Consider the following 26,226-nt stretch of genomic DNA (forward strand, 5'->3'; position numbering starts at 1 on the left):
AAAATGCGATGCAACCCCAATGTTGCAAAAACAGAGTGAACCCTGTACGACTTAGTTGCACCAGACCCTACAACATTCATTCTATGGCCGGAAACGAGAGTCCTCTTTCCATAATTCAGGGTGGGGCGCTCTGGCGGTACTTTACGGTACATGTACACACGTACGTATGTATGTACACACCACACACACGCACACACACACACACATACACACATACACACACACACACACACACACACACACACACACACACACACACACACACACAACCACACGGCGATGGAGAATCGAAAAACTTTTCTATCAGGTGTGATGCTAATTTCATCGTGCTCAGCTCAGACATATGAATCAATAGACAACCAATATACACTACAAGGATGTTACAATTGTTCCGAAAGAGCATCTTTGAAATGACCCTAGAAAGGAGTCACTCAGCATACAAGGTAAAATTAGTGATGTTAGTGGACGATGTGAGACATATCCAACACGAGAGTTTGAGAATTTTGAGCGGCAACACGTTAATTAAAAATGTTCTCTAAGATTCCGTGCATACCGGAATTCAGGATTATGAGAAAATAATGTTCTTGACCCACAGCAGACATGTGCTGACCACTACAGTACAATCGTATGAAAAAAATGGATTTGTGTGAGCTGAGACTAAAATCTTCATGTTCCGTAGACTGTAATTACATGTATACTAAGAGAGTTACTAGCAACCATCACTGCTGTGTCTCGGTGCAGCCCCTGCTCAGTAGTTGTCACGTTTGTCCTAGTCTCACTGCCATTGTCTTTCTTTATTATTTTCGAGCTGGGAATGTGAACATAGTGAAAAAATTAATAAAATATCCTTCGGCAGTGTTGTGATGTATACGTGCATGATAACCATGTGTGAACATGCGCATGCGTACGAGCACATGGGTGTGAGCATACCACATGCAGGCACGTGTGTGCACACACATACACGTGCACAGACACAACATGTGCACACACACACACACACACACACACACACACACACACACATACATGGTGGCTAGTGCTCACACAAGGGAATGCCTGATCTACGCATGTTATCGTACAATGTATGGTGGCATGTGTCGTCTTGCACGGTCCGATGTTTTCATGTCATATCTGGTCTAATGTATGCAATAGTGTGCCGTGATGAGTGGCCAATATGGTATGAGGTGCAAGCAAGAGTGCGGACTGAGAGAGAGAGAGAGAGAGAGAGAGAGAGAGAGAGAGAGAGAGAGAGAGAGAGAGAGAGAGTGAGAGAGAGAGTGAGAGAGAGAGAGAGAGAGAGAGAGAGAGAGAGAGAGAGAGAGAGAGAGAGAGAGAGAGAGAGAGAGAGAGAGAGAGAGAGAGAGAGAGAGAGAGAGAGAGAGAAATCTGCCTCCACCTGTATGTGAGTGATTGTCAATTTAGGGTGGCACATGCATTGAATATGTGGAGCATGCCTAGTGCTAGTCTGGTATGGGAGTAGTGAGCGATTCTTCTTTTGTCTAGTTGTCTTGTACGTGCTTGTCCCTGATTGGTTGCTGTGATTCGTCTGCATCGACATTATTGTTCGTAGTTCATTAGTTTCTTGTGCTTTGGTCTTTCAGTCTTGTGGTGTTTCCGTTTGTGTCTGTGGTTTTTTCCTCATGCACTCGAACTGATAATTGTTGTAAGAAGAAGAAGAAAACCATGACAACTGTACGAGTGAGTGATACCGCTGTGTTGTGTGTTGTGTGTGGGGGGGGGGGGGGGGGGGGGTGGAGAGAAGGTAATACTAGGTATGGTGAGTGATAAATGTTGTGTGGTGGGGCCAGGGGGGAGAAGGTAAGGCATGCACTCATTAGGAAAAGCCCTACTTCGTGTATGATGTACTGGGTGTACATTATAAACCTCCTTAGCAGTAAATGCGCATTGGTGGCCAAAACATTGTTTGGGCCATGGCCGGTGCCCGCCAGGCCTGTTCATACAACAATGTCGTTACACTGTTCCAGTTTCAGACCGAGTGTGCTCATGTAGCACTGTAGATCGCAGTTGTATGTTCTGTTACAGGCTGGAGTCCTGTTAGTAGTACCCACAGTAGTGTGGTATAGGCCAGGCTTGAAGACTGCTCTCTGGTATGGCTATCCTGCAGCACCATGTCCATGTTGGGACTTCTTGTGATATTTGAGTGCACTACTCTGTCTGAATGCTGCATCACACACATTGCATTTATATGGCTTCTCTCCAGTGTGTTTTCTTTGGTGTGTAGCAAGGTTACCCCTCTGATTGAATGCTGCATCACACACATTGCATTTATATGGCTTCTCTCCAGTGTGTATTCTTTGGTGTTTAGAAAGGTCACCCCTCTGATTGAATGCTGCATCACACACATTGCATTTATATGGCTTCTCTCTAGTGTGTATTCTTTGGTGTCCAGTAAGGTGATGAGGAAGACTGAATGCTGCATCACACACATTGCATTTATATGGCTTCTCTCCAGTGTGTACTCTTTGGTGTGTAGCAAGGTTACCATGGTGTTTAAACAGGTCACCACATTCTCTACACTGGTACTTGTACCCACCATCACCAGTAGCAACATGTCCCTGGCCATGACTGATGTGATCCGCAGTGGTGTTGCTTATTTCTCCACATGCCTTGCATTTCAATTTCTTTTTCTTTGGGGTCAAGTGGACAATGCGCTTCACCCAAGATTTATCTAGCTGAGGTGTCGTGTCACCAATATGATTTCCAGATCTGGCCATGATTGAATTTGGTTGGCCCAGTCCAGTCTGCAGACACACATGCTCCACTGACTTCGGCTTCAGTAGGTCACTCATGTTCAAATGTTCCTTGGGATTTGGTTGTCTCTTTCTTATCAAGCTAGAGAGTGGGCGTTGCTGAGCCATAACACCATTGGAGGCCGACTCTGGTTGGCCTTTTTCTGGTTGGCTGACAGAACCATCCCGGAAGATTTCTATCCCTGCATGAAGAATTCAGATTCAGAACAAAACATGCAATGGTTATCACGTCAAGACTTCTCAGCCAGTTTCATCTTCAGAGAATTTCAGGGAGATTGGCAGGTGTATCATTCTAAAAAGGAATGCACGCACACACACACACACATGCACACACACTACTACTACTACTACTACTACTACTACTACTATGTACAGCTACCCTATCGGGCCACGCCGCTCCCAGAAGCGGGAGACAACGACAAGAAGAGAGAAGAGAAGAGAGAGAAATCGCAAAGTCAACAATATTTGGCATGGCGTTGCAAGTCCTGTGGCCTTGAGAACCGTCTTTCGCAATGCTCGCATTCATGACGGCAGTTGTTCCTGGCTGCACGTGACATCCGTTTTGCACGGTCACAGTGATGACGGCTCAAACCAGAACGAGAGCGGAAAGAGCGGCGACAAACAGCACATCGCAAAGAGTCAGATTCATGGCGAATGGATACAGTGGGGACATCCGTGGACACAGGACAGCGATGCACAGCCAGTCCTCCAGCGCTCCTCAACCACCGCATGCACTTCATACATTGCCTGGCACCCTTCTGTTGTGACACAGGCAACTTCCGCTGGGCAATGCACTTGTGTCGGGCCATGTCGTTACGGCGGCGGAAGTCTCTGGCACACAGCAAGCAGCGCAAAGGTGGCGAATCATCTGTGTGCGGTGGTGGCTCAGCAAGGAACATCCTCCAGTTCTGCCGGTCTTGGGCATTCTGAAACCAGGAATCCACGCCAGCTGCCCTCATGTCTCTCTGGACAACGTCTTTCCAGCGCCGCCGGGGACCACAAGGAGGGCGACGACCACTCAACCTTCCAAACAAAATCTGGACGGGAGCACGGTCTGCAGGCATGCGCGCGACGTGCCCGAGCCATTCCAACCGCCGACGCCGAACAAGGTCTGACACCGGTGTAGTGTCACCCCAGCGCGCACGGAGCGTTGCCGATGAGATTTTCTCCTCCCATTGCTGACGCCGAGATACACATAAGATGGAGCGAATGCACCGGTGGTGAAAGTTGTCCAGCAGATCCAAGTCGTGCCGAAGCGGAGCCCATGACTCAGCACCGTAGAGTAAAACCGACAGAACACAGGCTGTGTACAAATGACGCTTTGTTGCCACCGTCAATCTGGTATCCCGGAACACTGGTAGGAGGCAGCCAAACGCCTTTGCCGCATTGGCAATCCGTCGCTGGACGTCAGGTGAGGATCGGGTGTCTGGCGTGATGAGGGAGCCCAAGTACACAAACGATTCAACATACGAAATGCTGTCGCCACCCATGTCCATCGGCATCCTGTCCTCCGGGGAAATACCAACACCAACTACCATGAATTGTGTTTTCGACGAACTGACGGACAAACCAAACGAGGATGCAACACGATGAAAAGTCTGAAGCGACTGCTCAGCCTCAGCCCGACTCATTGACAACAAAACGGCATCATCTGCAAATTCAAAGTCGTGGAGTTGCACTTGAAGGGTACCCTTAGCACGGGAGTAAAGCTGACCATTGATGTTGTAGGACAGTGATATACCAGAATCAGTGCTGGCCTGACGCATCGCATCTCTCCAGCACATCATAACAACACCAAAGAAGAGATTGAACAAAACCGGAGCCATGGTGCATCCCTGGCGCAAACCATTTTCAACAGGAAACGAGCCACTGACTTCAGCACCAACACGCACCTCTGCTTCCATGCCGCAATGGAACTGCAGGATTAGCTCTGTGAGTTCCTCAGGTACGCCCAGCTTGAGGAGGCATGCAGCGAGAGCAGGGCGTGGCACGGAATCATACGCTTTTCGTAAATCCACGAAAACGAGGTAGCCCTTCTGACGATGCTCATAAAACTTCTCTACTAGTTGGCGTATACAAAAAGTTCCATCCGTGCAGGATCGTCCACGGCGAAAACCGCACTGCGATTCCGGCAGCACCTTCTCAGCAAGCCTCTGAAGACGGGATTGCAGGACACGGCCCACCAGTTTCCCTACAACATCAAGCAGCGATATTCCCCTCCAGTTATCAAACCTGGAAAGGTCTCCCTTCTTCGGAATTGGTACAAGGACTGCGTTACGCCACTCAGCAGGTACAGTGCCACTAGTCCAGATTGAGTTCAACAGGTCGATGAGATAGGGGCATATGGTGCCGAACGCAGCTTTAAGCAACTCAGCAACAATTCCGGAACCTCCAGCCGCTTTGCCGTTAGCCATGTGCCGCAACGCCACAACAAGTTCCGCCGATGTTGGTGACGGTTGCCACAATGAGCGATCGATGTCACGCTGCGTGATTGAGTCAAATATTGCAGGGTTGAATGAACTTGGTACGTTCAGCAAACATTGAAAATGGTGTTGCCAGCAATCGCGTTCCTCATCAAGAGAGCTGCACACACTCCCATCACTCTTCCGCATGCTGCGACATGGAACAGGCTGCAGACCGTCGTAGCACTTCTTCATGGCTGAGATTGCTGACCAAACTTTCTGCCCACTGAAACGCCCATGCTGAGCCAGGTCTGCCTGTGACTGCAACCACTTTCGCTTCGCGGCACGCACTGCAGCCCGAGCATGACCGCGGGCCATTTTGAACGCACACAGATCGACGTGAGTCTTTGACTGCAACCACTTGCTGTATAACTTGTTCCGGCGTGTGAGTAGAGTATCAAGATGCCCTGCATTTGCAGCAAACCAGTCTGGCTGTCGACGACCTTGCCGGCCAAGAGTAGCATCGGCAGCTTCAGTGACGGCACACTTCAACTTCACCCACTGGTCCTCCACAGCACTGCAGTCTGTCCATCCGCCAAGACCAGTGGCAACATTAGCAGCGTATTCTGCACGCAAACAATCAGCAACTTCATGATCAGTGGCATCAGCACCCGGCACCTTGGTCATCGCGCTAACATTATACCGACCAGCAGTCTTCTTGTTAGCGGGTCTACGGCGCCTGGACACACCGAGACTTAGCATGTACGCTAGACAAACCAATCGATGGTCAGTTGAACACTCAGCGCTGCGGATGACATGACAATCTCTGCAGTTTGAAAGCTGACGTCGTCGCACAATTACATAGTCAATACAATGCCATGTTTTTGTACGGGGGTGTTGCCAAGTTTGCTGGTGAATGTCGCGCTTTCTGAACCATGAGTTGGTGACGACCAGGTTATGCATAGCAAGAAATGACAACAGTTCTCTACCAGCCTCGTTTAGTTGTCCAGAGCCATGCGGACCACGAACAGCTGACCAGGGATCATCAGGTGCAGGGCATAGAGCTGATCCTACCCGAGCATTGAAGTCACCAAGGAGTACTAGATCATCAGTAGGGTGTACAGTGCAGAGCAAATCCTCCAAATCATTGAAAAATTCACTCTTCACTGAACGAGCAGAACGGAACGTCGGTGCATAACACACTATGACTGTCATCCACGAACATTTAGTTGGACTATGTACGAAACGAAGACGAGCTGACACTAAACGCGACGACTTAGCCGTCCACTGTCGACCTCCTGCATCCCATGCATCAGCACCTCGCCCTCGAAGGACAACAGCGACTCCTTCTCCACGCTGAGCACCACGCTGAGAATTTTGAATATTTTCAAAATTTGAATTTGAAGAAGACGCTCCTGGGGATGGACGCCCCGAGGAAAGAACAACAGCATTGTCCACCGAATACTCCGCTGATCCAAACCATTTGGTCTCTTGCAAACCACCGACTTCGACATCGTGTTCCTTGAGTTGACGCACGACAAGATCCACTTTCCGATTTTCCTTGACACGACGCGACACGGCGGCAGTTTCAACAGGTCCATCAACATTCAGTAATGTTCGGACATTCCAACTACCAAACTTTATCTGCCTTCTCTGTCTACTCTCTCTTCTTCTCGAATCTCTTCTAGTCATTGGACAAAGGGCTAAAGCTAGAGCAAAGTGCGAGGGGTAGCCAACCCACAGCGCACAACGAACGGCGACACAAACGTAGAGTGGTGACAACAAAAATTCACCAAGGAGTCTACGTCGTGGATTTCACCGCTCGCTTCAAAACTACACTCTCGGTATGGCGAGTGATGGCCGGGGACGCCCCTGGACTACCCCAGAGTCGCCCCTGAGCGGGGACTTGCAATGAAAAAACACCAGAAGGAAGAGCTACAAAAAGTGCAACCTACTCCTAGGTAGGCACACACACACACACACACACACACACACACACACACACACACACACACACACACACACACACACACACACACACACACACACACACACCACACATGCACACACACACACACACACACACACACACCACACATGCACACACACACACACACACACACACACACACACACACACACACACACACATGCACACATGCACACATGCACACTCATGCACACACATACACACACATACACATACACACACACACACACACACACACACACACACACACACACACACACACACACACACACACACTTATCCGACAGTGACACAATGAACCACATCATGCAAACACAGTATGAAAGAGTACAGAGTCTACAGGCATTACCATAAGCACAACAATATACTGTAAGACATGTTATTATAACGAGTCGCAAATTTAACGATTGTCCAAAATTCATAGGTTAACGAGAAGATATGTTAACGATCTTGCAGTATTCTGCCATATCCACACACAGCATATATGAAGCAGTACGGCCTCAACGGATCTTATTATAACGAAGAAATGTCATCCGTTAAAACGTTAGATTTGCTTCCTCGTTATATATACATGTCTTACAGTACATACGTTTCTCTTTGGTTGGTTCCGATGTCTGTAGTGATGATGCGGTTTCCATTGAAATGCCCAATTCCATTGCATACTCTTTGCCATACCAAACGAGAAGTTCATCGTGTGGCCGAATGTCACAGAATGACCGATAGTAGATTTCACCCTTGTACTGGTAAGCGACAAAATTCTGCTCTTCCTCGTTACGAGCACAGTTCACAAACCTCATCCAGTTGGCATGCTTCTCCGATTTGCCATCAACCAAGCGCTTCTTTCCAGATGCCGATGGTGCAACCTGCACAAGAGTGACATCATGGAACCCCAACATAGGATTTGAAAATTACTGGATGGAGAATGCAACATTGAAATTTCAATGAAGCACGACATTTCACATTGACTACCGTATTTCCGGAGTATAGTGCGCACTTTAGATGTGCTATTTTAGGCCCTAAATCGCAGGTGCGCACTATGCTCTGAATATGAAATGCATGTACTTCAATGAAGATTGAAGTGCGCACTATACTCCGGAAAATACGGTACATATACAGCTTGCTGTGTTCCAGATAGTGACCATACCTCCCACATGTAGCTGCTGTCCCGTTCGGGATTCAAACCGTCCTCTTCAACCACATCTCCAGTGTACGGACCAATCCGGGTGCCCTTCGGTATGAACGTCTTTGCAAATGCTCCCATACCAGCACCAGCAATTTTCGATTTCCCAATTCTGATCTCTGGCGGAATGAGCAGGAATGTGTGTTGACTGCGTACTGGTTTGCTACCCATAGCTTCACTGTTGAGTGGTTGCAAAGGTCCGCAGTTGGGACAATCTCCACGAAACCAGTCATCGCAATCTTCACAATCTACAAAGAATAGGCATCAGAAATTCACAAGACCCTCCAATTTGAGAACTACCAGCAAAAATGGTATACATCACTGGTAAAATTGTACGCAGAGATTGGTTTTGACTTGTTGTTTAACCAGTTACGGCCGGCATGTACTTTTATCGATTACCGGTAATCGATACATTCTACACTTTTCAAATAATTTCAAACTATCGTAACTTGGTCCCTTCTTGGTCATTTGGAGAGAACGGAATATGTAGGAAGAAGAGAAAGCTCTCAGCTGTCGTCTCGAACAATCACAGAGGCGATGGGAAGAACGGTGAGTGAGTTACGATGCGCGTAACTTTCATCACGGCCAATTGCCTCTTAAGTTCATGCCCGGATTATGTGCTTACTTTCCGCATCAGCTAGTGGAATGTAAGCAGCGCACAGGGAGACTTATCAACATTAAATTTTGATGTTATCGCACCTGGCGTAGGCAAAAAAAATGCCAACAGTTCCCCGGGCTTTGGTAGCAAACATTAGCAGAACATCTCTTGAGTCCAGATTAGCAGACGTTTTGAAGACTGTTTGAGATGGATTATTTCTATTTCCAGCTTTTGATATTCATACTGGAGAGTTCATGATAAGTGTGATCACAGCCCGATTCTTCAAAACTGGCGGCCTAACGTTTGGTGTCTCTCTCTCTCTCTCTCTCTCTCTCTCTCTCTCTCTCTCTCTCTCTCTCTCTCTCTCTCTCTCTCTCTCTCTCTCTCTCTCTCTCTCGCGCGCGCGCGCGCTCTCTCTCTCTCACGCGCGTGCGCGTATAGTGGTAGATGTGCAGCAAGAAGGACCCACCAGTGTGCATGATCCCCGGTGGCCTAATCTACGGCGTAGTACACTGTCCCGGAAAGACAGGGGTTCTGGGTTCGAATCCCGCTCGTGGATCCTTCTTTTGCAACAGTTGCTATGATCGGTTACGATCGGTTCAGCACCACTACTTGGCCATGCAGAGGCGTCACACACGGTACGACCAGTACAACCATGATCGTACCACTTTTCGTCCAGGATGGTCTGCCCAATTCATCCAAAAACAACAACAATAAAACAGCTCTAAAAGCTCCCTGTTGGCCGAAAATCCGATTTTTGTCCCTCGCGGGCCCTGGTCGTGCCACTTGCCACTGCCCTGTGGCGCCCTTGCCATGGATCTACCAGCAGCTAAGCTTACGGATCATTGTGTTGGTCATGCTCTGCAGCAAGCCAGTAGCTACAGTCGTGGACATTGAAATCCAGGGGACATGACCGGTGCGAGCGCCTTAAAAATGTGTCCATATCACTGTGTAGAGAGTTCATACAATGACCACCTAAATGGCAAGGGTGTACCAAATGTACACATACCCTGTGCCAACATGCTTCATTTTGGCTGGCTAGATCCGCACATACGGAAAATTGGAGGACATTTCCTGAACCCTGACTGGAGTCTATAGACATAGTACCGCATTCGTACACACGTTGCAAGGCCACCATCTCAGGCTGTGTACACATTTTCTTGGACGTCAATGTCCATAACTGCACTTGCCCAGCATTAAATATGAGTTCATTGGCTAGCTAGGGTCAGGGACTAAGCCACACGCATGCATGCACACACACACACACAAACACAGAATACACACACACACACACACACACACACACACACACACACACACACACGATAGTATTACGTTGCACAACGTACAGATGTATTCATCATCGTCCGATTCGTCTTCGTTGTATGATACCTTGGAGGCAGCTCGTCGCCTTGGATAGCGTATGCGTGTGCCTTCTTTGCTTTGAGTTTCACCTGATTCCTTGACATCCTCCTTGACGTCATTTGGATCAGGAGTCACCAACATTGGACACGCCAAGTTGGGAGTCTCTTCGGAAACAAGTCCAAGCCTATGCAAAATCAACACAGGGTAGGCACACAGAGAGAGAGGGAGAGTTTTGTAATACAAAATCACTGTTCACTTTTACCTTGTGTATAAGAAAAGAATTAGAGCTAGGTGGACTATTTTATTGTGCCTTTTCACAGACTTCGCTGTAATTCTAATAGGACCAGTTTTTGATTTGTATGGCCACACAATAGTCTTTCGTATTTTGTGTACGACATGGCGACTACACATGACCTCCGTCGCAGTACGAATGTTGTGGAATTTCCCCCCGCTCCCCGCCACACAACCACTCTCCGACTCATCCACGCGGGCAAGAGGACGACACAGTTTCTTGAATAAGATCTCTTGGAATAAATAACTAACTGGTGGGCGGGAGAACGGGGGAGAAAAGACAAAGAAATAATAAACAACCAACAGTTATAACACAGAGAAAAGGGCGAACACATCGAAACGACCAATCAGGGACTAATACGTACAGAACACATGGCCAAGGCCAAGACAACCAGACCACGGACGAATCACACATGACTCTCATTCCCAGACCAAACTAACACTGCGCATGTACAGCATTCACTTGACAGTCACTCTCACACAGACGGAAGCACATCCTCACACTCTGACAACGCGTACTCTTGCATGCACCACATACCATAAACGTCACACATCACACCATACTCGCGCGTACACCTAGACCATATATGACATCAGACACTGGACTCCACAAGACAAGAACCAAATACAACGACATGCGTAAATCATAGTCGTACTACAAATTCGTAACATAGCCTTCCCCTCCGGCGAGAGTCGACCTCGACTCTCAGAACAAAGGACAAAGATCAGAGAAAAGAAACAAGGGGAAACACAACCAAACGATAAGACATCGGAATGTTGTGGCCAGAGATGCGTGATCCGAGTTGGAATAGGAAGCCGTGCAGAATCTTGGAGAAATCCGCGTATGGCAACCTTGTACGGCTTGGCCAGTCGGTTGTTGTTCCAAGTATGGTGCGCCAAGCAGGGCAAAAAAGAAACACAGGTAAAGCAGCATCAGTTCAGTACAAGGTGAGGACAGCAGGAACAAAACAAACAACTGGTCACCAATACGCAAATAATATTATAGAGAAAAAACCCGGGACTTGAAGACGCAGGGACCCCGCCTGCCAAAAACCCTTCAAGTTACCCACCAGAAAAAAAATGAACCACGGCCGCAGCACCCGCAAGGTGAACCAGTACAATCCAGGGATCCCTCCAGCCCACCGGGTAGGCCGTGGCTCACCATGATCGGACGCCAACCACGGCAAAGTGGGGAGACCCGCAAGTCGACACAAAACGAAAAAATACGCTCACTGAAAGACTACCCCAGCTATGAACCAAGTGTATCCTCGTAACCAAGAAAACTGGCCAGTACGAAACACCGCAAATATACGCTCACTGACTCGAAAAAAACACGTTCACTGAAAGCATAACCCATGGCGGGTGGAGTACTACGACGCTCGACACAAACAGAATCGCCCACACAAGGTAAAAGACCGACTACCGAGATTGTGAAAATATTATAAACAGAACGACGTGGAAACACTCGGGACCTGAGCCCTTCTGGGAAGTAATACATTATACTGGACACATCATCTCCGAAGGCTTTCACATGCAACAATTAGACTAGTACGACAACAACGACATCCCGTTCCAGGAGCGACTCACCCGGAATGCGTCCGCCTGACGAACGACCACCCGCATCATCGCCAATGAGAAGCCGATGAGAAGCCTGGTTGACGGCTGCGTGACGAACAACCCTCCAATCCATAATATCTTGTCTCCAAAACGAGAAACGAAAAACGCGCAAGGGCATGGCCCAAAAAGAATAGACAAAACGAAAACAAAAGGGAACGGCGAGCACAAACTACTGGTGGTGAAGGAGAATCGTGGGTTCGAGCCAATCACCACGTCGGGCGCCAATGTTGTGGAATTTCCCCCCGCTCCCCGCCACACAACCACTCTCCGACTCATCCACGCGGGCAAGAGGACGACACAGTTTCTTGAATAAGATCTCTTGGAATAAATAACTAACTGGTGGGCGGGAGAACGGGGGAGAAAAGACAAAGAAATAATAAACAACCAACAGTTATAACACAGAGAAAAGGGCGAACACATCGAAACGACCAATCAGGGACTAATACGTACAGAACACATGGCCAAGGCCAAGACAACCAGACCACGGACGAATCACACATGACTCTCATTCCCAGACCAAACTAACACTGCGCATGTACAGCATTCACTTGACAGTCACTCTCACACAGACGGAAGCACATCCTCACACTCTGACAACGCGTACTCTTGCATGCACCACATACCATAAACGTCACACATCACACCATACTCGCGCGTACACCTAGACCATATATGACATCAGACACTGGACTCCACAAGACAAGAACCAAATACAACGACATGCGTAAATCATAGTCGTACTACAAATTCGTAACACGAACACATGTTGGTGGCCAAACAGTTGCTCCGGTCATGGCCTGGCCAGCCGGACCGGTTCAGCCGCCCCCGTCTAATCATGGACATTTTGAACATGCCCATTCTCAAAAAAGGAAGTGGCTGTGTTTTAAAAATCACCTGTCACATTGTCCAACCTCGCCATCCTGCTCTAAGCCGCATGCACGTACACAATCTGTACACAGGCAATTGTCTCCTTTCTACATAATTATATACATGGTGTATTTGTCCAGTGCGGGACTATCTAGCTCAAAGTAGGAGTATTAGGGCGAGTTTGAGCGGTCTGGCCTGGAACATGATTACTTAGAACAGGACTGTTTCATTGGTCTGGCCTGGTTCTCAAATGCTCAGACCTGTTTAGACCTATCTGACACCCGAGGCTGGTGTAAATGACAAAAGCCGAATGAAAATCACATCACCATGGCAATGAGAACTGCACTATTTACAGTGGAATTTTCATGTCCTCTTTCACCGGGACTTCAGATTACTAGTACTCAATAAAATCTTATCCAAGTCCGGATTGACCAGGTAATTGTGCCCTTGGACAACCTGGTATTTGCTAAGGCTAAGCTCAAGGCTTACAGTTTCTTCTTGTCTTCTTGTTTATCAGATATCTCCTTAGTTTGGCATTCCTCACCATTGTCATCATCACAACCATCAATAGTCTACACAGTATGTGTGATATATGTGCACACATACACACATTCACACATGCACACACACAAACACACATGAACACGCGCGCGCACGCACACACACACACATGCACACACACACACACACACATACACACACACACACACATAATATGTTGTCCGTGCCCCTTTTAGAACGTGTGTGCTGGGTCCGCGCAGGTCCTTGGAGTAAAGACAAAATTATCAGTCCTCTGTTTGTGGTTCACGCGAGATTATGTGAGAGTAATCGGAAGAGCCTAGCGTCCGGGAATACCCCCCCCCCCCCCCCCCCTGATGACAATTGGCGCCCAACGTGGGGCTCGAACCCACGACCCTGAGATTAAGAGTCTCATGCTCTACCAACTGAGTCATGTGTGTGCTTTCGAGCACACTCTGGCGGAATCCCACCTATGTACTCCGGCTGCCGCTCCGCTGTCCACCCCACCGTCTATTCCGGTGGAGTTATCGGATTCCCTCCCGGTGGGGGCTGTCACGGAGAACACCGACGCGGTTCCGTTCTACATACACCGCGCCGGCAACAGTCTGTTTGCACAAGATACGTTGGCAACCGATAGGGCTAGCTCAGCTGTGTCGTGTCTGGTAGACACAGGTGCGGCCATCACATTGGTGAATTTTGCTGTTGTGGAGAAGTTGGATGCAAGACGTTTATTACGTCCTGCCTCTGAATTGCGTGTATCGGCACTCCACACTGCGGGTGGGGGCACCCTAGACGTCAAGGGCTGTTTACCCCTGACATTTTGCCTTTGGCAACATTACCCTTTCAGCCCGGGTTTTGACTATTGCTGGTCTAACCGAGGAGTGTTTGTTGGGTGCCGACATTTTGGCAGCCAATGGTTTTACGCTACATTTAAATAGTTCACCCTGTTTGACCTTAGAGGGGCATATGGCCCCATTGCCCAGGGAACGGGGTATGTAGCTCGGAGAAGTTCTGCCAGGTTCGGCGGTGACGTGCAAGGTACGATGTGGTTAGGGTTTTCAACCCTATTTTTCTGTGACAGCATGCATATTATTCGTTGCTCTAACTTCTGTCTTACATTCCTTGTTGCACCCGCCGGCTACCATGGCTCATTGATGGTCTCCCGACATGTAATACATTCCCTTTGACTTTGTGTCACCGCCAGATCCTTTTACTTCTGGTGTCCGTTTCATGTTCATCTATTGCTCGCTTGCGCGCTGGCATGCAACTGGCGTGCTCTCATGCGTACAGTGCGTACAACGAAGAACTACATCAGTTCCAGTGAGTTTTTTAGAGTTGGCCGTGGAACAAACTTGTGTTTTTCGCTCTCCCACATTCTCTGCTTCTTCTCCACTAATTATATGAACACTGTTCGCCAAAGAACTCGTTGTGGACGTTGTTGCGAGTGCGTGTCCGGGAGTGAGTTGGAGCGGTCGTGATTATCTAACAACTCCTATTAGCCAGTGTATGCGGTTCGGCTCGGGTTTTGTTGGTGTTTAAGTAAGCCTTGGCGTTCACTTTTGCTGTTGCATTCGTAGTCCGGGGTGGGGTCACGTGGCTCGTGTGTTCCCCTCCCCCGGTTGCCGTCCCCAGGGCCACCCCGCCTGCTGCTCCGCCAGAACAGTATTCTGTCTCCTTGGTGGCGGCAGTGGAAATTCCCCCTGGTCTCAGTTGATGTTGCGGGGAGAGGTTACAGCTCCTCCGGATATGGTTGGTCTGGTGGAGACTGTAGCGGATTCCGATTTGGGCTTTGCCCTGCCCCATGCTGTATATTCTGTCTCTGCGTCTGTCCATGTGTTGTGCCAATGTGTCGGACGTGCCGGTGTGTCTGGAGCGTGGTGTGTATTTAGGGCAGTTCCTGCTGGTGGAGGGCCCTCCATCGGATGTTCCGACAATGGTGGGAGCGGCAGCGGGCGTGCAGTCGGCGTTTTCCACTTCTTCCACATCGTCTCTGGCGGACCGGTTTGACCTCTCTCGCTTTGCGGGCACGGCGCAGGAACGCCAATCTCTGTTGCTCCGTCGCTGACCCGGCCACGGTGCTGGACCTCATCGAGGCGTGGAAGACCTTCTTCAATTCACTTCCCGAAGACCTGCGTCCGGCTTCGTTTCCGGCCGCGTCCCCGCCGGTGATGCCTGCAGCGCCAGCGCCATTGGTGCCTCACGGCGCAGCGGCGCCCTGCCCTCGCTGCTCCGTCACTGGCTAGTGGAATGCCGGACAGTGCGCCCTCTCCTCCCTCTATGGGGACGGACCTGGTCTCCCTCGTTGAGGTTCATTGGGTTAATGAACTTGAATGATTTCTCTTACTTCTGTATTATTTGTTCGTCGTTTCCTTTGGGTGAATGGTGTCCTAGGTTGGTGCTGCTCTGGAAAATATCCCTCCAAGGATAGGGCATAAACAGGTGGAGCAGCTCGCCAGCCGGTGTCCTCTTTGAAACTGTTGCTTGCAGGTTCCTTCATTGTTGCACAGTTTCGCGGGGCTCCCGGCTGGTGTCAACCCTCCTGGTCTACTCGTCACTTTCCCAACGGTCTCGTCTGTGCCTATTTTGTTTTTATATTCGCCTGTCTATGTTGTCCATATTTCATTTCTTTCGTCTTCCTGTCTTCTTCTCCTGTCTATCTTCTTGTTTTGTTTTTCTTCTCTCCCATTCTCAGGAGAGGATGCATTTTTTGTGTGGCCGTATGTTGTCCATGTCCCTTTTAGAACGTGTGTGCTGGGTCCGCGCGGGCGGTGTGCAGACCGCGCGTGGACTGCACAGGTTGCGACCCAGCACGCATGCGTACATCTGTACACGCATTCTTGTTGTTTGATTCCTTGCTTTTTCTGAGACTCTCCTTGGAGTAAAGACAAAAATAATCAGTCCCCTGTTTGTGGTGCACGCGAGATTATGTGAGAGCAATCGGAAGAGCCTATCGTCCGGGAATAACCCCCCCCCCCGACGACACACACACACATACACACACACACACACACACCATGTATTGTCGTGGACACGGAAATACGGTCGCACCTCTAGCGGCCACAGGGCGCTGGCCATGCAGCCGTGGATAAGCGTTACACACATGCATTCATGCGTTGCAGCGCGCTGGTCGCATCGGATCAACATGTGGACTGTGCACAGCGGTCTGTACACGCTGAGGGCGCCGGCCCCGGTCAATCGACTGGATTTCCATGTCCACGACAGGACCATGTATACGCCCGTCGCAAGAGAAGCTCGCAAATCTGCAAATGCACTGGATGTGCACCCGCACCCACCCACACCAACACCCACACCAACACCGTCATCCTCCCATTCTACCATGCTAACCGACCCCCACCACGACTACCCGAAATAAAACTTGGCCAAACCCTATTAGAAACAGTAACACAACATCGTCACCTCGGCATCATCTTTCAGCACGACCTAAGATGGTCAGCCCACCTTGACTTTGTGCTGAAGAAAGCCGTAAAATCTTTTAATATTCTCTTTAGGCTCAAATCAACTCTACACACTAAATCACTCTCTCTCTCATTTACAAAACGTATATCCTGCCTATAATTGAATATGCATGCATTGCTGTCACCCCGCTCTCAATCGCAGCCCTTGACCGTCTTGAGCGAATCCAGCGCAAGGCGGCCAGAATCTGCCTCCGTCTCCCCCTTTACACTCCTCTGGATCATTCAACACTGCTCCATCGGCTCAAATGGCCGACAATGTTCTCTCGCCGCAAAGTGAAGCTCACCCTTCTTGCTCACTCCATAAAATACCAATATGCCCCACAACACATACGCTTGCTCAACACCCCCGCTCAAGTTACGGCCCAGTACAGCCTTCGACACGCACGCACTTGGCACCTCCCACCCTCCAGAACCGATCGCTGTAAAGACTCCCCACTGTACAAGTCCCTAGAATACTACAATGCCCTCCCTGCTAGCATTCGTGACGTCTCCTCCCGACCTGCTTTCAAACAAGAAATCTGCTCACTGCTGATTAACCCATTCAGCGCTACTGGGCCTTGCCTATGGTACACTGCATATAAAATGCTAAAAACAGGGCCAATAGAAAGTTCTAAAACTCCAGGGTTCTGGCAACTGGGGTCCTCAAATATTTTGGAAATGATTGCCAAGACTATCAACCACAGGGTGACAGAATCGATACAGTCCCCCAAAAGAATAGCGCCTCACAATAGGGGACGCAAGTTTGCTCAAATTGCGTGAAATACGCCAAATGCGTGAAATTGCAGCTGCAAGATCGCTGAAAAGAGAAGAAAAAAGACGCGTTGTGTTTCCAAGCGGGATTCGTACCAACGACCTATCGTACAAGAGGCAGGTTCATGATCCAACTGACTAACAGTGCTTTTACACACCAGACAGTGCCAGAAATCACTATATATCCCATGACGTCTATAGACGTCATCCCGCGCATGGGGGGGCATTTTCAATGACGTCTATAGACGTCATCAGCGTTCAATGGGTTAACTCAATCTGCTCCTGCAGCGCTCACCCTCTCCCATACTTGTAAAGTTCAAAGTGATGTAAATCACTTTCCAACTGTTTAACCCACAATCTCACCTTCTCATCAATTTATCTCTTATTGGCTATGGTGCCATCGTGAGAATAAAGAATTCAAACACCAACACCCACACCCACACACACACACCCACACCAACACCCACCCACACCGACACACATATAGCTTACTCAGATGCACGTGCCTTGTTGATAATAGTGATACTACAGCAGAAGCCATAGTGATTTGTGCAGGGATTTCCACATTCAACAGCGTGCAAGGCTGACAAATTGACAACCACTATTTCGCCTGGTCCGCATTATTACTTCCTCCGGAAACAAAAACTTCGTGACTTTTTCACATGACTTTTCAAGGAGTTACTGTGCTCAACAAAAGTGTTCTATTGGAAGAGAAACTCTTCAACACGCTCAATGGACATGTGTACAGTATCTACGAGGTCGATGGATGGGAATAGAGTCTGAGTCTGAGTCTGAGTCGCCAATGCTCGATTCATCACGGCTGGAACCAACCAAAGTGGCAGGTCGATCGACGCGTTCTTGCATGTCAAGGAGCAGCTTCTCCGCGTCCCTGATCGTCTTTGCTGTTACTAGTGCGCGATTTACACCGGTGCCTTCCCTAGCATCTAGGTGGAGACCGCAGTGGCGCTGGCACTCTGGTATCGCCTTGGCTCTCGAGAATGCCCCGGAACGAGAGCGACAGAAAAGCAGCGAAAATTAGTGAAGAAAGTCACGAAGGTTTTGTTTCCGGAGGAAGTAGGTTTGAAGTGGTTTTCTGGCCAGCGAATCCCAATTTTTGGTCTGTGCTCTTCATATTTTTAACAATATAATTATACATGGAAGAGTACGAAATACAATATGTGAAAGAAAATAGGTAATAATCTGTTCTCCTATTTTCTTTCATATATAACTTGTCATGCACACGGATCACATGCTTCAGTAGGTATTGGCTGTTGTTAGCCAGGAAAAGAAAAGAGAAGTCAGGAGTAAAGTGAAGAAATATGTGTGTACGTGTGTACGTGTGTGTGTACGTGTGTTGTGTACGTGTGTGGGTGGGTGTGTATGATGTGTGTGTATGTTTGTACGTGAGTATGCGTGTGTGTGTGTCCGCAATCGCTTGGAAGCGAGCCTGCAACGTCTCGATTGGAATATATGGGCCTCAACCAGCGAAAACAGCCCTTAGGGTCAAATTTTCAAAATTCCTTTTTGGTTAGAAATTTGTTGAAACACATCTACTGAAGGACCTCAGCCAAGAAAAGGTTCAATATTCCGATTCAAAACGGGTGTATACACCAATATACAAGGTGTACTCCAAATTGGTGCAATGTATGTATACGATGTATCTGCACAATAAATATTCAGCATTCTAAGGTGGGTAGGCAGCTTGAATACCTTTGAAATAGTGCAGTAAGCAGCTAGAATGCCAAAGAATAGCTGAAGAGTGCGGAGACATGATCGACTTATTTGTAGCTGCATCCTGCGTGGAGTCGTTCCGCAATGTCTTCCATTTCTTCCTCCGCAGCTGACGACACGACGTCGCTGCCGTCACTAGCCCCAGACTCAGAATTTATCTCAGGTGATGACTCCTCATCTTCCGACTCTGACGAGTCATCGACCACCTTGAGCCGCAACACAGCAGGAGATGACGGCTGCGATTCCGCCTCGCTGTCGACATCGATGTCGGAACCAAAGAACGTCTCATCCTCACTCTGAACTTCAGCGGCTACTTCAGCATCCACTCCCCACCAGGCTTGAGCTAGCTGTACACAATGACTGCCGTGTGTGCTCTGCGAGCAGCTCTGGCGTCCGCAGCCATCGCAACAAGATCAAGGAACACTCGAGTCGCCACTCGACACCACTTCAACTAACTAACTTCAAATAAATTCAAGCAAGGAGTTCAAGAAGAGCTCGTCGCGCTGTTCGCAGCGCGATCAGAAAATCGTTGAACGTCACAAATCGAAAAAAATTTACGAAACCTCTAAGGGTCGTTTTCGCTGATTGCGGCTCATATGTCAACAACTCCCCCCCCCCCCCCCCCCTCCTCCTCCTCTAACAACACATGCCCACACTAACAAAGAACACACACATGAGCACACACACAACCTCTTCCACCCCTTCCCCACCCTATGGTTGCGTTTGTTCGGTGTCATTCCGGCACCATTCCAAAGTCATTCCGCCGTGTTTTGGTTCCGGAGCATTTGTTTGATGCACTCGATAGCGTTTGTTCGGTGCAATTCCGATTCCGGTCGCGGAATGAATGAGGCAAAATCGATTCTGGCGATTCCAAAGAAAAAGTGGAATGAGTTCTCATTCCGAGCGGAACGAAAATGCGCGGTGGCCACTGGGGAGCTGTCACTGTTGCATACCTCCGCCAACAAAACCTCCAACGCAATTGTCGACATACGTAATGTTGCCAAACCATCGTCCAGGGTGTAGGCTGGTACTGTAACCTTGGAATAGCCTTGTTCATGGCATTTTGACCATTCGCTGCCTGAGAAAGCGTTCGCCCAGGACAATAACTGGAATGATGCCCTCGCACCTCTCCTCCTCATCGTCGAGCAGGGCCTCTAGAATCACAGGGAGGCAAGTCAGAACTCTATTTCGAGCCTGACGGTCCATAGCACATAATTACCCAAACAGGCACTGAACCTGCCACTGGACTTCTTCTTACAGCAGTACCTCTTCTCCGTCAAACAAGCGCTTCCAATCGTAATATCCGTGTAGAGCTAGAGACGTTTCTGTGACTGATACGAGGTCGAATACAGAACAGTTATGATGAAGTAGTGGCCAAACGCGCGTACAGGCACCCCAGTTGCGCTCGTAGATCTATGCCGCATTTGGCCGCTCCTTCATCATGATCGTCGTAGGGGCATGCAGAACTATAAATGAACGGGAGCAAAATAGCAACTACAGCATTTTAGGCTACCAGCTAGTCTTCGCAGGGTTACAAAAACAACTCGTAGATCTACTACGTCTAGTTCTCCAAAAACAAAACATTCAACCGTCGTTTCGCAAAACTTTTGCCAGATTCCTGAGTGCATACGCGCGTTTGTTTGCTACACTCATACCGATTCCGCGATGGGTATCGACTGCGTTCCATGCCCATTCCGGAATGACCGAACAAATGCAACCTTAGTTTCTTCGAGTTGTCGAGCTTGACTCATTAAATTAACGCGTCATTGTAATCATGCAAAATGAAGATATTTCGCTTGACCTTGTGCAATGTAGGCTATGCGTATACCTGCACGCACGATGGCAGAACAATGTTGCTTACCTCCTTCCTTGCATTTCCTTTTGCAACCTTCACTTTGTACCTTTCCACTTCATCTGGAAAGCACGAAAGAACAGATAATTATGGAGGCAGGAATTCACCGCTATGTAACCTCTCCAACGCGAATCCAATTGTCATGCATGGAGCAGCAAACACTGGTTGACAGTGCGATGAGCTCGCCACTGCGTTGCACGTGAGGTGGTGTTTCATGTCCCGACGCTGCACACTCAGGCGAAGCGCTGAAACTATTAACCGATCGTAAGTTGTCAGAGCACAATGACGAGCCGGACTCCTGGTTCTCAAATAGTCTTTGTACGCTATGGTTGTGGCATCCGACTGTTCTGTGCGGACAAAGAACAGTGTGTAGGTTGTATTTTGGAAAGGCATTGTTACATTCGTATCCACCCGACCCCAGCCCCTCCATATACACTCGTATCTCTCTTGCCCGGGCGCTCTGAATCACATACTCTCAGTGTCTGCTCTAGGATTTCAAACCAACTGGGTACACGTGTACTTGGCACAACTCATCCAACCGGGTCAGAGCCAGGTCAGAGCCGGGTCAGAGCCAGGTCAGAGCCAGGTCAGAGCCAGGTCAGAGCCAGGTCAGAGCCAGGTCAGAGCCAGGTCAGAGCCAGGTCAGAGCCAGGTCAGAGCCAGGTCAGAGCCAGGTCAGAGCCGGGTCAGAGCCAGGTCAGAGCCAGGTCAGAGCCAGGTCAGTTCAAGTGTTGCTACTGCATGTACATGCACATCAGGTAGGTGCACATAATACGACTCCCTGCTGCACATAATATGACTCCCTGCTGCACATAATATGACTCCCTGCTGCACATAATATGACTCCCTGCTGCACATAATATGACTCCCTGCTGCACATAATATGACTCCCTGCTGCACATAATATGACTCCCTGCTGTACATAATATGACTCCCTGCTGCACATAATATGACTCCCTGCTGTACATAATATGACTCCCTGCTGCACATAATATGACTCCCTGCTGCACATAATATGACTCCCTGCTGCACATAATATGACTCCCTGCTGCACATAATATGACTCCCTGCTGCACATAATATGACTCCCTGCTGCACATAATATGACTCCCTGCTGCACATAATATGACTCCCTGCTGCACATAATATGACTCCCTGCTGTACATAATATGACTCCCTGCTGCACATAATATGACTCCCTGCTGTACATAATATGACTCCCTGCTGCACATAATATGACTCCCTGCTGTACATAATATGACTCCCTGCTGCACATAATATGACTCCCTGCTGTACATAATATGACTCCCTGCTGCACATAATATGACTCCCTGCTGCACATAATATGACTCCCTGCTGCACATAATATGACTCCCTGCTGTACATAATATGACTCCCTGCTGCACATAATATGACTCCCTGCTGTACATAATATGACTCCCTGCTGTACATAATATGACTCCCTGCTGTACATAATATGACTCCCTGCTGCACATAATATGACTCCCTGCTGTACATAATATGACTCCCTGCTGCACATAATATGACTCCCTGCTGTACATAATATGACTCCCTGCTGTACATAATATGACTCCCTGCTGTACATAATATGACTCCCTGCTGCACATAATATGACTCCCTGCTGTACATAATATGACTCCCTGCTGCACATAATATGACTCCCTGCTGTACATAATATGACTCCCTGCTGTACATAATATGACTCCCTGGTGTGTAGTCCCAACAGGGTCACAGGTGACCCGGTGTTCTTTTTCCAAACAGGTCCAAGTACCCTCCAACCGGGTCGCTGACCCGGCTCTGGAGCAGACACTGACGCTTCAATGGGGAAGGGACAGAGACCTGGCATATGATGTCACTCTTCCTGCAAGAATGGCCAGAGAGTCGTGATAATTGCGCTAAACCCAACCACAGGGTGCCTGGTAGACTGGGTGCCCGTAACGTTTTTAAGGTCGGGATAAGAGAGATGAGTGCAGGCATCGGCGGGCAATTCGGTCCTATCTGGGTTCACACACACACATACACACACATGCGCGCGTGGGTGCGTGCATGCACACACATCATAACAAATAGATAACCCTCACCAAATGAAGTTCTTGGCTGCTTCTTCATTCTCTTCTGCCATTCCGCCTGTGGTGTCCACTCTTCATCTTCGCTTGACTCGCTCTCGGACTCCATCAAAAGCTGCTTAGATCGCTTCTTGGCTTGGAAAAATGAGCCATTTGGTGCCAGCAAACCTGTATAATTATATATGTGCCATATCAACCAAAATCACATGCACACAGATAAGCGCACACAGACACACGCACAGGCGCACGCGTGCGCACACAAAAGCACTCGCACGCACGGACACACCCGCCCGCATGTGCCGGCAACCCATCATCAAAGGAGATGAAAGGAAATACATGTATTGTCATTAAAAATAACAACAGCTTCTAGTACTGTATTACATTGGACCGGCATTCACACATGCCATGTCATACAACGCCAATGCCATGTGCGTCTGTGTGCGCGCGCAAGTGCGTGTGCATGCATGGATGTAGATAATTATAATGTACACGGCAATGCTGCAAACGCTTCGTCATCTCAGAACTGCATGGAAATAAAAATTAATGAAATACATAAGAAACAGCCGTGCAGGTGAAATCCCCCCTAAGAGAGAAACCAGGCACCAAAATGTAGGTTACACCTAAATGACACTGTGTACTAGTATGCACTGTATGTGCAGGGAATGCTGGTCACGGTACACCTGAAACCTGGTAGGTCCCAGGCACCAACATGTCAATACACCTAAAATTACATGATGTACAATAATCATAAATACTGTGTACTCACCTAGCGATATGAGCATCTCCTCATTACGGCGAATGTTCTCTTCACGTTTCTTCTCCAGCTCGGTCAGTTGAGACCGAGGTGGAGGCGGGTTGAACGGAAGTGGCATGTTGATGGATACACGGGAACACACACTTCTGTCAAGATTCCCACATACACAGCTAGAAACAGGAACACGGAGAGAAAAACAGGCAAACAGACACACCGACATGCACACATACAGACACACATTCACGCAATAGAAACAATCGGATTTGCACCCGCACAGAAAAGCTGCCAAAGCAGGTGGTTTAGTTAGCGAGCACCCCCCCCCCCCCCCCAAAGGCAAACTGAGCTTTGCATTCCAACTCAGAATTCCATTACGAAACATAAGAAAGTGAAAGCTGGGAATGCCGTAGCACCACAACATGACAGTGTGGTGTCAAATACTGTCGGTAAAGCAACTTGTATACGTGTAAGTATAAGCAATCCCTGGCTACGCTTTGGAACTGTTTTCGTTGCTTATGTCCTCATCTCTCTTCGCTTTTGTTTTCGCTGCCTGGGCTCTCATTTATCTTTGCTTGCTTGCTTGTATCGCTGAGGGAACATAATTATGCTGGTTTGTATTCGTGGGCTCCCATGGTGCATGAGCCACACGTACTCATCCGGCGGATAGGTGTGAATAATAATACGTATAAGTGCAGAGAGTGGACACAAGTACACGAAGGAATCAACAACGTGTGAGCTATGTTACATAGCGGTGTAGAGTATACGTGTGTGTGTGTGTGTGTGTGTGTGTGTGTGTGTATGTGTGTGTGTGTGTGTGTGTGTGTGTGTGTGTGTGTGTGTGTGTGTGTGCGTGTGCGTGCGTGCGTGTGTGTGATTTCACTTCAAGGTACCAATGCATCTAGTGTCTGCTTTGATCAAAGCAGCGTGCTGTCTATACTGGTTACCCCAGCAAGTGTAGGGTGTGCATAGGTAACTGTCTTGGCCGTCCTATTCCGATGTACTCCGCGTGGTGTAGACCAGGTGTGCATTGGTGGTCGATTCACATGGCTTCGCCAGTTGTGTGGATTAGACAGTTGTCTGGCGCTTGCCTTGATCTGTTTCAATCAGAATTAGATCCGCTATCGTTGCTATAAAGAGAAAATCTGTGGGTGCACATCCAGTGCATTTGCAGATTTGCGTGCTTCTCTCGCGACGGGCGTATACATGGTACATGGTGCGTGGTGTGTGTGTGTGTGTGTGTGTGTGTGTGTACGCGAGCGCGCTTGTGTGTGTATCTATTGCGACACCTCAGAGCCAGTTGTGAGTTGATCACGCCAGGCTCCCAAGTTATTACCGCACTCGCCAAATTGGACTGAAAGATCCCGGGAGTTCGTCGAGGACATTTTTCGCCAAGGGTTGGGAACAAGTAGGACAGTTAGTCTGGTATTGCTTATGAAGCTGGATCACAATGGTCTGGTTATGCAGGAGAAAATTGAAGTGACTTCAGTAATCATCGGCGAATGCCTATGGCGGGTGATACTTTCTTCGGCTTATATGGACTTGATTGAGGAGATTGAACAATTCGCAAAAACACACTCGACTCACCGGAGGAATTCTTCGCCCCAGCTTCACACTTCACAACGCACCGAAGCTGACTCCGCTCTTTCCCGAAGTTGGGACTTGCCAGGAATGGGAATGAATGGCTGGGCGACGGCCCGGAGGCCGCCGGTGGCTTGCTTCTCCCTCTCTCCCTCTCGCTGAGTCCTATTCAAACCTGGATTGTCTTGCTACTTGTACTAGTCCAGAAGAAGTCTACACACTCTAATGCAATCTATAGAAAAAGTCAAAGGCTGAACCGACCAGCTCCTGTAAAACGGAATGTGTATAGGATGTCAACCGTCATGTAGCGAGCAAGCTTCTGTCGGCTGAGCAAATTGCCAAACTATCAAAGGCAAAGAGGCCAACGAGAAAGAACGTGAGTTAGAGGGACGATCTACAACC

General features: G+C 48.7%; 1 protein-coding gene across 2 annotated transcripts; it reads right to left on the reverse strand.

Moving 5' to 3' along the window:
* Positions 1 to 1,985: 1,985 nt before the first annotated feature.
* Positions 1,986 to 26,226, reverse strand: LOC135821077 (histone-lysine N-methyltransferase PRDM9-like). Of its 2 annotated transcripts, XM_065334141.1 has the most exons (9): positions 25,831 to 26,226; positions 24,262 to 24,419; positions 23,511 to 23,663; positions 21,418 to 21,470; positions 13,570 to 13,652; positions 10,290 to 10,489; positions 8,307 to 8,590; positions 7,752 to 8,025; positions 1,986 to 2,953 (listed from the first exon to the last, which is right to left on the reverse strand). In XM_065334141.1, exons 2-9 carry the CDS (start codon positions 24,365 to 24,367, stop codon positions 2,115 to 2,117), a joined length of 1,992 nt encoding a protein of 663 aa, XP_065190213.1. In that variant the 5' UTR covers positions 24,368 to 24,419; positions 25,831 to 26,226; the 3' UTR covers positions 1,986 to 2,114. The 2 variants fall into 2 exon arrangements, with proteins under 2 accessions (XP_065190213.1, XP_065190214.1); XM_065334142.1 differs by lacking the exons at positions 13,570 to 13,652; positions 24,262 to 24,419; positions 25,831 to 26,226 and having other exon boundaries at positions 23,511 to 23,639.

The sequence above is a fragment of the Sycon ciliatum genome, chromosome 7 (assembly GCF_964019385.1).
Source record: "Sycon ciliatum chromosome 7, ocSycCili1.1, whole genome shotgun sequence".
Lineage (NCBI taxonomy): Eukaryota > Metazoa > Porifera > Calcarea > Leucosolenida > Sycettidae > Sycon > Sycon ciliatum.

Coding starts and splice junctions, on each gene's coding strand:
- LOC135821077 (XM_065334141.1), bottom strand. CDS start 24,367: ATGCCACTTCCGTTCAACCCGCCTCCACCTCGGTCTCAACTGACCGAG. Junction 23,664..24,261: donor GGAGATGCTCATATCGCTAG/GTGAGTACACAG, acceptor ATAATTATACAG/GTTTGCTGGCACCAAATGGC. Junction 10,490..13,569: donor CAAGAAGACAAGAAGAAACT/GTAAGCCTTGAG, acceptor GATTTTGCATAG/GCTTGGACTTGTTTCCGAAG.